This window comes from Drosophila persimilis, unplaced genomic scaffold, assembly GCF_003286085.1.
Source record: "Drosophila persimilis strain 14011-0111.01,24,50 unplaced genomic scaffold, DperRS2 tig00003933-arrow-pilon, whole genome shotgun sequence".
Classification (NCBI taxonomy): domain Eukaryota; kingdom Metazoa; phylum Arthropoda; class Insecta; order Diptera; family Drosophilidae; genus Drosophila; species Drosophila persimilis.
Window position 1 is genome coordinate 2428710 of NW_020825706.1, and position 12164 is coordinate 2440873.

Genomic DNA, 12164 nt, shown 5'->3' on the forward strand with positions numbered 1-12164 from the left:
CGAACTTTTCGATAATCGATAACTTTTGATAGTCACAAAACGAAAGGAGAATTCTTTTATTTGCACCATTTTTGAAAACCTTCCAGCAGGATTTCCAACAGAAATCTATTAGATCCCTTGTAAAAAACCCTTTCTTCTCCTTTTAGAAACCCGAAAAGGGACGCATGCGTGTCCATCACATCAATAACCTGAACAAAGTGATTCATGTGATCCAGCAGCATGGCGTGAAGCTGGTGAACATCTCCAGTGATGACATTGTCGGCGGGAATCCGAAGCTGACCCTCGGACTCATTTGGCTGATTGCCCTGGAGTTCAATGGCCAACATCTAGTCAAAAGCCATTCGAGCAACGGCGTGGAGAAATCCCTTTTGGCTTGGGCGCGACAGTACACAGAGCCGCAGGGATTGCAGCTGACGGATTTCTCCAGTTCCTGGGCGGATGGCAGGGCCTTTCTGATGATTTTGGCGGCACATTTGGAGGAGCTGCATCTGGAGGCGGCCCTGCAACAGCATGCGTTGCAGCGTCTTCATTTGGCCTTCGATCTGGCGCATCGACACTTCAAAATCGAGAAGCTATTGGATGCCGAGGATGTGCACACGCACAAGCCCGACAATAAATCGATCCAGATGTACGTGATGTGTCTGTATCATGCCATGGAGTCGATGAGAGCGGCACAGCGCGAACAGCAGGAGCAGCAGGCGGAGCAGGATCGAGTGCCCTGCACGAGTATCACAGATTTGGATGAGGTTCCGCTCGATACAATGGAGATCTACACCTCTGAGAGCGGCGGCAGCCTGGAAAAGGGATCCACTGTAGAGCTCAAATCATCCATGAGACCCCTGAGCACCGCCACAAATGCCAGCGTAGAGATTAGTGGGTATCAAACGGCCCTCGAGGCTGTGCTAACACTCCTTTTGGAAGATGAGCAGCTGCTCTCACAGGAGATACCCGATCCGCAGGACTTTCAAACGGCAAAGTTTCAGTTTCATGAAAACGAAAGCTTTATGCTGAAGCTCACCGAACACCAGGAGTACGTGGGGGAGGCCCTGGAAGAGGGCAGCAACTTGATTAACGAGTCACAAAAGGCCGGAGGAGCCGGTCTCAGTCTCGAGGATCAGAACGAGGTGCGTCAACAGATGGTGCTACTGAATGAACGATGGGAGACGCTACGATTGAGGGCCCTCGATGTCCAAGCGAAGATCCTCATGCGATTGGCAGAGTTTCAGAAGCAAAAGCTAGAGCAGCTCCGGCAGTTCCTAACCAACGTGGAAGATCGCATTTCCCACATGAGCGACATTGGGCCCACGTTGCCCGAAGCGGAGAAGCAGCTGGTGGAGGCGCGATCCCTGAAATCAGATCTCTCCGAACAGCAGGAGCTGGTGGATAGCCTCAGCAGCATGGTGGTGATCGTGAACGATACGTCGGGTAACTTTATCGATCTCGAGGATCGTCTGAGTGCCCTGGGCGAGCGCTGGTCGCATGTGGTCAAGTGGAGTGATCTTCGGACCGAGAAACTCCAGCAATACAAATGCATCTCGCGATGGCTGGACGCTCGGGAGCAGGATCTCAAGCAGATGGAGTGCCAGGATGTCACAGATGTCGGCGGCATTACCCAGCGGATCAACGAACTCAATTATTGTGCCAAGGATCTGCTGGAATTGCAGCGTTACCTCATCGATCTACGCCAAATGGTGGCCGCCACGCTCCAGGATGGCGATGATCGTGGCGAGAGGGTCCTCGTACAGCTCGAGAGCTACGAGGATCGTTTGGATGCCCTCAAACAGATTCTGGAGGTTCAGACGGTGCGCATCGAAACGAAGGGCTTCAATTTTGGTCGAGATCGTGCCAGCTATGACGACAGTCGAGTGGTACGTCCCGAGGGTTGGGTGGACTATCAGATGATCATACGCTTTGGCGAGGAATTAGATGAAGAGTCAGAGCTCTCGCATGACTCTGCCACTAAGAAGAGGAAGCTACGGAATGGGGAAAACTTTTATGCCTTAGAAATGCAAATAATGGAGCACTTTTCGTATGTCCAAGAGGCCGAATCGAAGCTGCAGCAGCTCCAGCGACAGAGTCTGCGTCAGCAGTGCGATGTTCTGAAGGAACTTCAGGCGGAAAATCACCTAAAGAGTGCCACCCTGCCAGAGCTGAAGAAACTCTATGAAGTCTGTGAACTGGAGGACCCCTCCAGGAACCTTGTCCTCGAGGACACGCACATCAAGCAGCTGGAGCAGCGCTATGGCCTCCTCACACAGCGTCTGGCCACACAGCAGAGCGAGAGCCAGACCCTGTTCGCCAAAGAGCGGTACTACAACAGTTTGACGGGTTTCAAGCTCGTTTTGGCCGACTCCCGGGACTGGTACAAGCAGCATGCGGGCACGGCCAGTGGTGAGGAACTGGAACAGCGTCTCAGCCACATGGAATCGCTGTCGTTGGAGATAGCTGAAGCCAAGAAGGCCACAGAAGAGCTGGATGTTTCCCTGGTGGAATGGAAGCAGGATTTTGGTCTGTTTTACGACAGCTGGCATGACATGAAGCAGGCACTGCAGGCGCTCATCCAACAAAGAGGTGGAGAGAATCTCTCCAGGGAAATGGAAGAGATTAAGGGATTCATGGACAAGGTGGGGAGCCAAAAAGTGCGCGTTTCCTCTCTGGAGATCATGCAGCATCAACAGCAATCGCTGAACCACTTGGTGGATGAATTGGAAAACCTGAAAACCAAATACGAAAGGCTGCCCAGATCTCTGCTGAGTGAAGATCTCCAGGCCACATGGCAGCGTCTGCCAGAGATGCTCAACGAACGGGTGATCAAGCAGACGACAGCCATCGAGAACTTGAATCACTTTACGGCTGAATACAATGCCATTATAGCCGTACTGCAGACCGCCGCGGATGGAAAGTCCGGCAGTGGAACGAGTCAAGATCTGCGAAAGCTGGAGATCGATGTCATAAGTGCACGAAATTTCAGTGAAATTCTGATCAAGGAAGCGGAACCCCAACAAAAGGACTTCCTGCAATCACAGATACGAACCTTGAACGCCTTGTACGAGAAGGTAGAGCAAGTGCATCGGGAGCAGCGACAACAGCAGCTGGAAATCCACACACAGATGGACGTTGTCCAGCAGCGGCTCAGGAAAACCGATCAATGGCTCAGCGAACTCGAGAAAAATACACCCAAATCTGGTGTGGCCGATATACCCAACTCGAATGAGCTCTTCCAAAGCAAATGCCGGTTCCAGACCCTCAAGGAGTCCTGCGAAAAGGAGACCACATCCTTCCGAGAACTCAACGAACTTGGCGGAGATCTGCTCGTACAGATGGATGAGCTGCAGGACAAGGAGAAGGAATCCAAGTACGGTTCCCTGGCAAAGCAATTCACGCGTCTGAATGCCCGCTGGACGGAGGTCACCGAAACGGTGTACGCCAAGACGGCCCTACTGGAGCATATATCCACACAGTTGGGCGAATTCAAGAAGTTTATGGTCAGCGAAACGGGCTACTTGGATCGACTGGAGAACAAGATACGAAATACACCAGAGAATGCAGCCGATGCAGAAGAGATCATGGAGGAATTAGATGTGAGTAGAGAGAAAAAATACTCTTTTACTAGTGAATTTTAACATTTAATCCTCTATTCCTTGTAGGATCTGGAGAATGTATTGCGCTCCCACTCTGACGAATGGCTGGAGAAGATTCAGGAAATTGGCACCGAGCTAATTGACAACGAATTCATGGCCGAAACAATGCGTAAGGATATCCAGGACATGGTCGACAGATGGAATGTGTTGCAGCAACAGGCCAAAAAGCGCACAGAACTCCTGGAGGAAAAGGTCAGCGAGGCAGAGCAGTCAGAAAAGTGCATTGTTCAATTCGAGGCATGGCTAACGCGCGTCGATGAGATACTTAGCGAGCATCTGGAGAATGATGTGACCATTGAGGATCTGCCAGATGATTTTCAGGTGGGTTTCAGACGAGATTTATGCCTGCAATGATTCTAAAGCCCTTTCTTTGTAGCGCCTGGCGCGGGAGTTCATCACAAATGAGCAAAACTTTAAGGAAATCACAGAACTGATAGCCGAACACACGAGAAATGGCAAAATGGGTGCCGCCAATCGCCTCCAAGAGCAGCTAAACCTCATGGAACTGAGGTTCAAGGCGTGCCAGGCGAAGCTTAGCAAATGTACGGCACCACAGCCCGCCTATGAATCGAGGCTGAATCGCGCCTATGGGGATCTCAGGAACGTGGAGAGATCTACTTTGGTGCTGGATGTGGCTTCCGCCGGACCGAATACGGTGCAGGCGCAGTATCAAAAGTGTTTGGTGAGTGGAATCAGACGTTCCCTTTCTTTTGGAAACGAATATCTTGAGGTCGAACCACGTGTGCCTCGCCAGAAACGTTTTTCTGCCCTTTTCTAAAGAAAATCTCTTCCCTTTTTTATAGCAAATCTATCGCACACTCTCGGAAATCAAGGCAGAGATTGAGAGTACCATCAAAACAGGACGCAGGGTATGCGAGGATCGTTATACAAAGTCGCCGAAGCTGTTGAGTCAGAAAATCGATGCTCTGAAGCATCTGTACAATGCCCTGGGCGAGAATGTGACCCAATCGAAGGTGTTTCTGGAGGGTCTCCTGTCGCTAGCTCGAAATCTTGAAGAGTGCTTCGATTCGGCAGATACTCTGATACGACGCTTTGAATCGCCCCAAGAAGTACACGATCGTAACTCGATTCTGTTGGACTTTGAGGAGGTGCTAAGGAAATGCGAGGAGCACTACAATGAGTACAGTAAATCCTGTGATCAAAGCTGCATGGTGGACACTCGTCAGAGGATTGACGGATTGAAGGCGACCTACCACAAGCTCACGAGTGCGGATATCATCAAGCGGCTCACCGAAATGAAGGCCACGCTGCAGAACTTGGACAACATTTCCCTGGAGACTTTGAAGTTTGTCTAGAACTGAATTTTCCCCAAGTGAATGAATAATTGAATGTACATTTTGTTATATTTCAGAGCAATGGAGCATGATTTGAAGGAGATAAATGTCCCATCGAATCCGGAAATAGAAAAGCTGCAACAACAAGTCATTGCAATTGTTGTGGTAAGCACGGCATAATTCTCTTAATTACGCAAAGCTTTTCCACTCCTCCTCTCTCTTTGTACATAATATATGCTTATTGGCACTCTATGTCACTCATTTGCATCGGAATTTATCTGTGTCTATTATCCAATTACCATTTTGGAAGTTCAGCTTGTTGTCTGTCCTCTCATTTGCGTACTCCACATTTCGCTACATTACCTTTCACACCTTATCCATTCTACCACCCACTTACCCAATCCATTCATTCATACATTCATTCCTTCGCTCTCTTCATACCTCTGTTTTGTGGCTGTTTCTACTTGAACATCTCCTCGCCAAATGGAATTGAATTTCTCTCTCGTTTCGTGTCCTCCACTTTTCCTCCTTATGTTACGCCTCATTTGTACATTTGATGCATTCGAACAGCTCTCCATTTAAGATTTAAGAGAATAGACAGACAGCTTTAAGATTGATTGAAATGAATTGAAAATTGAAGAAGACATTTAGGCATTGAAAGTAAATGAAGTGGAATTGATGTTATTTGGCCTTGGTTGAAATAGAAATTAAAGAACAATATGTGAGAATTTAAACTTAATAGAGACTAAGACTGATAAAGGTGGGTAACACTGTGGAATAGTGGAATAAACCGAAATGGAATTGGTGACTTTTAATATGGATTCAAATTGAAAACTTTAAAGAAATGAACTTAAATTTTATTTTATCTAGTTTTTAAACTGATGCCAGTGTTAAAAAATGTTACAAAAGTATTGTAAAAAGGTAGAAATATAAAATAAAAGTGTTGGAAAGTTAGAAATGGAAGGATGAGAGACTTGACTAGAATTCTAAAAAGTAAAACTTAACGAATGCAATACCGCTTCAATATACAGCTAATTCAACTGTCCATTGCTCCCTAACCTTCATTATACATATACGTACACCCATCGATACCATACTTCCTCCATTTATACCATACTTCCTCCATCCTTGGCTTTTCTTCCACTTTCAATCTTAATATAATTTTCAACCCATAAATGTTTTTTTTTATATGCAAAGTTTCATAAAACCATTCAATAATCTCTCCACTCTCCACCCAAAAGCTAATCAAAGAACCAACAATTACCAGTGTTGGTAAATCATCATCCCAAAAACCAAAATAATAATAATAAACCATAAAAACCAAAAACCAAACCATGTATAAAACCAGAAATCACCGTATCACTAGAGCTCTACCGGGGTCTAACTTTGGTGTCATTTTCACGCTTCAAATTTTGTTGTATTGTGTAGAGTTTTTTTTTTTTATAAATACTAGAACCTCTTTACTTTCGTTTGTTGTGGCGTTCAAAAATGGTTGCGGCTGCGTCCAAAATGTAATCCGTAATCCCTCAAAATCCACCGACTCACCACCAAACAAAAAAAAAAAACCACCACTACCTGCGCCTCACCACCAAACCAAATGATAAATGCTTTTTTGGAGACTTTATTAAATGTACAAAATATCTATCTAACATGTCATTGGATGCGTCTGAGGCTTCATGGGCTTATGGAAAATCATTTTTATACCTTTGGAGAGCTTGGAGAGTTTGTACGAATGTACAGATATCTATTTAATATGTCATTGATCGCGTTTGAGGCTTCATTGGCTTATGGAAAACCATTTTTATATTTTTGGAGAGTCTGAAGAGTTTTGGTACTTATACAAAAATCTGCATTTATTGCGCAGGATGTGTTGAAAACACGTTTCAATGAAGCCACCACGTTGAATACCAACTCGACACAAAAGTCTCCAAACGATGACGATACGGAAATCGTTGTGGTGAGCGATACAGTGCGACAGAGACGTGCACGGACACCCCAGGCTGGAGAATCGCCATCTACAAAGTCACCAACAGAGTCTCCCACAAAATCCGTGGAGACCCCATCCGAAGCAAGTGGAGAGCAGGTGCTGCCTGATGTCCTGCCCCCACAGACCTTCCGTTTGGCAGAATCCAGCACTTTGTTCTCTCAAATATCGCTGAACCCTGCGAATGTCTCCCAATCTTCACCACCGCCAAAACCCAACAAAACGAAGCGAAAGGCGCCTGCCATTCCCGCTCAAATGGTTGAGATCAGGGTGAAGAACATCCAGAACGACAAGATGTCGGTGCAGAGCATCCACCATGGATCTGGATCTGGAGCTATGGAACCGCATCAGGGGGAGATCGTGTCCACCGTCAACATTCTGGAGAGTGTGGAGCCCTTTGTGCCCGAATATGTGGAGACTGTGCAGATAGTGGATCTTTCCGAGGACTCGGATTCGTCGTCGCTGACCAAGAGCAAGCACTCGCTGTGCGAGAGTCCCCTGCCCACAGTGGTGGATGATGAGGAGACGCTGCTGCGTCCTGGCGATGGCAACACGAGCACACCGTTCCTGCGCGTGGAAAAGCATCGCATCTCCTTTGATGAGAAACGCAAGCGAATCGCCAACGAGCGGGACATCCTAAGGGACTCGGAGGAAGATGAAGATGGTCCCAAGACCCCTGACGCTCCCAGAGCCCCTCAGGTGTCGAAGCCCAAGCGGTGGCGTCACCTTCAGCCAGGGACACCCGACACGGAACCCGAATCCCCAGGTCGCGATAGTTTCTATAGTCCCGACAAAGAGTCCGGTTTCGATATAGAACCTCTGGTATTCTCCGACGATGAGGAGATACCGCGTTTCTCGCTGGAAATGACACCAACCATTGACTCCGATAGTGATACGGTAATTTCGGGGAACCAAATCTCAAGGGAAAATATCTTAAAAAAGAAGACTATAATTATCTCTACTATAAATATGATTGTTCTTTTTCTTTAGAGTCGCATTGAGACGCCCTCGGCCAAGAAACCGGCCTCATTTTTGAGCAAGGTCCTGCATTCGATGCCCTCGCCGGCAGATGATTCGAATGTGACCCTCAAGAGTCCGCTGGGAGCCCAAGAGCCCAAGAGTTTGGATGATCGTGTGAGGGAATTCGATAAACAGGCCAAGCAGATGATCTATAAACTGAAGCTAACAAAAGCCAAGATCGAACAGTGTCATGAGAGTGAAGCGTAAGAAAGGAGTACATACCATTTTAAATCTTTTTTCTAATGAAAGTATCTTTTTATAGAGAGGATTTGCGACTGCTGATAGCACCCGATGCGGCCACATTGATATCCCAGGGGGATTCTTTGGTTCTAGAGACCCATGGCCGACAGGGAAGCATCTCTCGTTTGGTCATGAGAACACAAATCATACTCCGCGAACAGTTCCGAGAAGTGCAACAAGCGAGGTTTGATATCAAAGAAAAATCGTTGTGTGCTTGTCACTTATGGGAATGTTCTTTGTTCACAGATCAAAGACCATGGGAAGTGGTGCGGCTGCTCCACCGCTGGAAAGCGTCAACATTGAAGAACTTGTCACCAAGGGACTGCGTCGCATTAATGTCTTGATTGAGAAACCTGTGGACTTGAAGTCCAGCGGTGATCTTGAGAAGCGCATGGATGATATCAATGTAAGTTCGCGCGTGGATGATCATCGCATCTCTGGCTGGATGCCAGAGATCTCTGTGCATTGCGGGGAACATCTGGTTGTGCGAAATTACGAGATTTATTTAATCGTCTGGCATTACTCATACGCGTCACACACAGAGGAACAGCTCTGATAGAAAGTTAATTGCCCTCTCGAGGCATTCCGAGCTATAGAGGCAGAGGAGGCGGCACCACAGTATTTCTAGCGTGGCTAAATGGGTCCATTAGAAGGCCTAAAAATACATATTTCTGACACAGTTACACGACGACGACGACGATGGCAGCATTTGTGTGCATTTAGTAGGAGATTTCCTTTGTGGGTCAGAACTTAAGAGCAGAATAGTAAAAAATAAGAGAGCATCAAGAGAGAGGAGAGGTCATGGGATGTGCATTTGATGGATGATGGGTGCTTGAAGGGTTGGACATGACATGTTTTATCAAAGAAATATTCTTTGGTCTTTCTTTCGTTGATTTTTGATGAATTGAAACTAAGAAAATTTATGAATGAAGCATGTCATTTGGTATAGAAATTAAAGAGTGATTTGGAGAGGGAATATCAGATAGAAATTGCGGGAGAAATATGGGAAATATTAAAGCGTTTAAGGAACGTAATTTTCTTTCTTAGAAGAACATATTTTTATAGTATTTCTGGAATAAATTAAATGGGAATGAAGTGAAGGGGAATTAAGGAAATAAATTGTTGGAGAATTATGGAAAATATTAGAGCGCTTAAAGATTCGAAAGTTCTCTGTTTTAAACAAGACCTAGTAGCTTCTTGGAAACTTCCTTTATTCATTGCTCCAAAAAGATGTTCAATTCAAATTTTAAAGCGAATAAAATCCCTTCCGAACATATGATAGATCGCCGCCGGCACAAAAAAGTGCCCGAATTTCAACAAGTTTCCATCCCTAGACGACATCACAATCCATTAATCATTGCAATCATTTGTTGTTTTGTTTGATTTTATGGCCCCAATGTGGGGATGGCGACAAGCGCAAGGAATATAAAAAAAATCAAAAATAGAAAAGCGAATTTTCCGTATTTTCCGAGAGAGCACACGCGAGAGCGAGAGAATTGGAAAAACCTAATTTTACAGACGACCCCCAACCCCCCTCACACATACAATATGTTTCTCTTTTTCAGTTTTTAGTTTTATTTCTGGTTTTTTTTTGTTGCGCTTCTTTCACTCTTCAGTAGCGCGGCATCTCGTAGTGGAGGCGGTTCTTCTGTATATATATTTTCTGTGGTGTGTTTGTTGATTCGCTGATTGATTGTAAATTTGCGGAAAATTCAGGTTTGGGCGCGAAAAAAAAACGCAACGCGAGGTTCAAAATCAAATGCAATTTTGTTGGTTGGCAAATGCTGTCAGAGGAGGAGAGGTAGCCACCGTCCCTCCATCATCCAACCAGTACAAGACGCATTTCAGTCACCCCAGAGAGAGAGAGAGAGAGAGACAGAGTGGAAGAGAGTCCTTGCATGAATGCAATTGAAATTGAATTCCCATCGCTGTTGGCCATTTTGTTTCCGTATGTGTATTGGAGCCTCCGTTTCCCCCCCATCTCACACACACACACACACACACACACACACACATTTTAAAGCTTTAAATGCATCTTTTATTCCTGCATTTTTATCTTTTCTTGCAGGAGCGTCACGACGATTTACAGGTGATTGTCGGCGCCATTGGCAAGAACGCCCAAATGCCAAAGGTTACGCCCCTCATGATGAACGAAATTGAAAAGGTATGAACATCCATCTACACAACCATTCCATTGTGTTTCCATTCTGTAACTACTGTTCTCTGTTCTTTTCACAGACGAAAAACAATTTGATTGCTCATGCGGATGCCATAGAGCTCTCATTGACGGAACTGCGAAATGGCAACCGAATTTCCAATGGCAAGGAAAGCGACCAAAGAGTGCCGCCCATTGCCCAACGTTCGGGTGAGTTTTCCCCACCACCCCTCACCACTGGATGGTTGATTGTTTGTAATAGTTTTCCCCAAGATCGTATCCCATCGTACCGCTCTAGCATTGTTTCTGGTGGTCTTCAATTGTGTTTGGCTTACGCTCGAGTTGATGGCTTAAATGGTAGGGAAGACAGTGAAAGAGTTGTTGACAGGGCTAAGAGGATGGAGAATTGAGGGCTAAGTACATAAGAACTAAGGACTCAAAGTGAGTGTGTGTGTGTGCATGTGGCTCTGGGTAAAGTTAGTTTCAGGAGGTTTTAAATGCTTTTTTATTGCTGCATAATGAGGGAAAAGGAAAGGATAGGGAATTAGATGGCTGAATAAAGTATATATTAGGTTGTTTCTTCATTGGAAGTCTGTGGAGAATTACTTCTGATAGAAATATCTGTAAAAAAGTTGTTTTCCAATGCAGATATCTCATTAAAGGATGATTTCTGATAGATAAGGGCCTTCTAAGAGATAGCTAGGATGGAATAAACAAAAAACAAATTCTCTTATTTCCTCCTACCTTAAAATCCTCTAAAAATGTAACCCAATCAATATATCATTGAAATTTCCAACAATATTCTCTTTCAAAATATATATTTTGCAGAAATCTATTTAAATATTCCACACAATCCCTCTCGTATTTCCCATCGAGCTATTCATTTATTAATTTTGCATTTTCCAAAGACTGTTTTTGTGTTTTCATTAGAAACCCAATTAAAACTTGTGTATTGTTATCGAATGCCATGCAAATATTTAACCATAATTGAAATTCAATAATCTCTGGAACGGGCACTGGCAGCCCTCCCCTTGTGGTAGTATTTTCTTTGGCAAAAATATGAGCAGACATCACAGACAAAAAAAAAATAACGTAAAAAGGGAAAAACTCTTGAAAAAGCACGCACCGCACAAAAGTATTTTGTATCCGTATGCAGTTTTGTTGCATTTCTGAATGGGTTTTTTTTGTTGTTTTTCTTTTTTTTTTTGGTATTGGATGTTGTTTGTTTTGTTTATTTATTTTGTATAGTTTTTTTTTTATGGGACCGAGAAAAGCGTAATTTTTTTATACAGAATGATGAAAGTCTAGGGTAGCATTAAGGGTCGAATGGATGGTTGGATTCTGGTTTGATCGATATACTAAAAGATTTAATGAATAGCTTTAAAGCAGTTCAATTAAGGCGTCCTTAACGTCTTTAACAGCACTGTTATTTGCTCTAATCAATACTAAAATAGTCTCTCGGGTCGCTACAAACACTGCTCTATGTTCTAACCAACACTAAGGAAGATATTATCCAAAAAAGAGACTCCCAACCAACACCAAAAAGGAGGCTCTCTAACAGTTTATTGTGCAACAGCAAAAAGCAGCAAACATTGATTATGTTTAAAAAGGCTGTAGTTTTCATCAACACAGAAATACAGAACCCATCTGTGACTTTCCGCTCATTTTCTCGATTGCTTTGAAAGACCTGCAACACCCCATTACAGGGTGTTCAACAGCACCATATTCCCCTTTATTTTCACATATATTTCCCTGGCTTTTTGTTTATATTTTGTATTGAAAAAAGGGCAGCCCGTGAAGCATGCGTCCGCTCAGTCGCCTGTGGACCG

General features: G+C 44.7%; 1 protein-coding gene across 10 annotated transcripts in view; it reads left to right on the forward strand.

The window, feature by feature from the left end:
* LOC6594323 (dystrophin) overlaps positions 1-12164 on the forward strand; it is a 177037-nt gene that overhangs the window by 19974 nt on the left and 144899 nt on the right. For 7 of the 10 annotated variants that reach the window (XR_003409391.1, XR_003409392.1, XM_026994623.1 and 4 more), the window contains exons 3-13: positions 147-3581; positions 3648-3962; positions 4018-4323; positions 4445-4947; positions 5014-5101; positions 6801-7817; positions 7911-8143; positions 8203-8364; positions 8427-8586; positions 10249-10344; positions 10419-10545. Coding sequence is in view for 7 of the 10 variants with exons in the window: in XM_026994623.1 (XP_026850424.1) it covers positions 147-3581; positions 3648-3962; positions 4018-4323; positions 4445-4947; positions 5014-5101; positions 6801-7817; positions 7911-8143; positions 8203-8364; positions 8427-8586; positions 10249-10344; positions 10419-10545 (6442 nt within the window). In the remaining 3 variants the exon portion in view is untranslated. The remainder of the gene's footprint in view (positions 1-146; positions 3582-3647; positions 3963-4017; positions 4324-4444; positions 4948-5013; positions 5102-6800; positions 7818-7910; positions 8144-8202; positions 8365-8426; positions 8587-10248; positions 10345-10418; positions 10546-12164) is intronic. The other 3 variants (XR_003409393.1, XM_026994625.1, XM_026994626.1) reach the window with 1 other exon arrangement.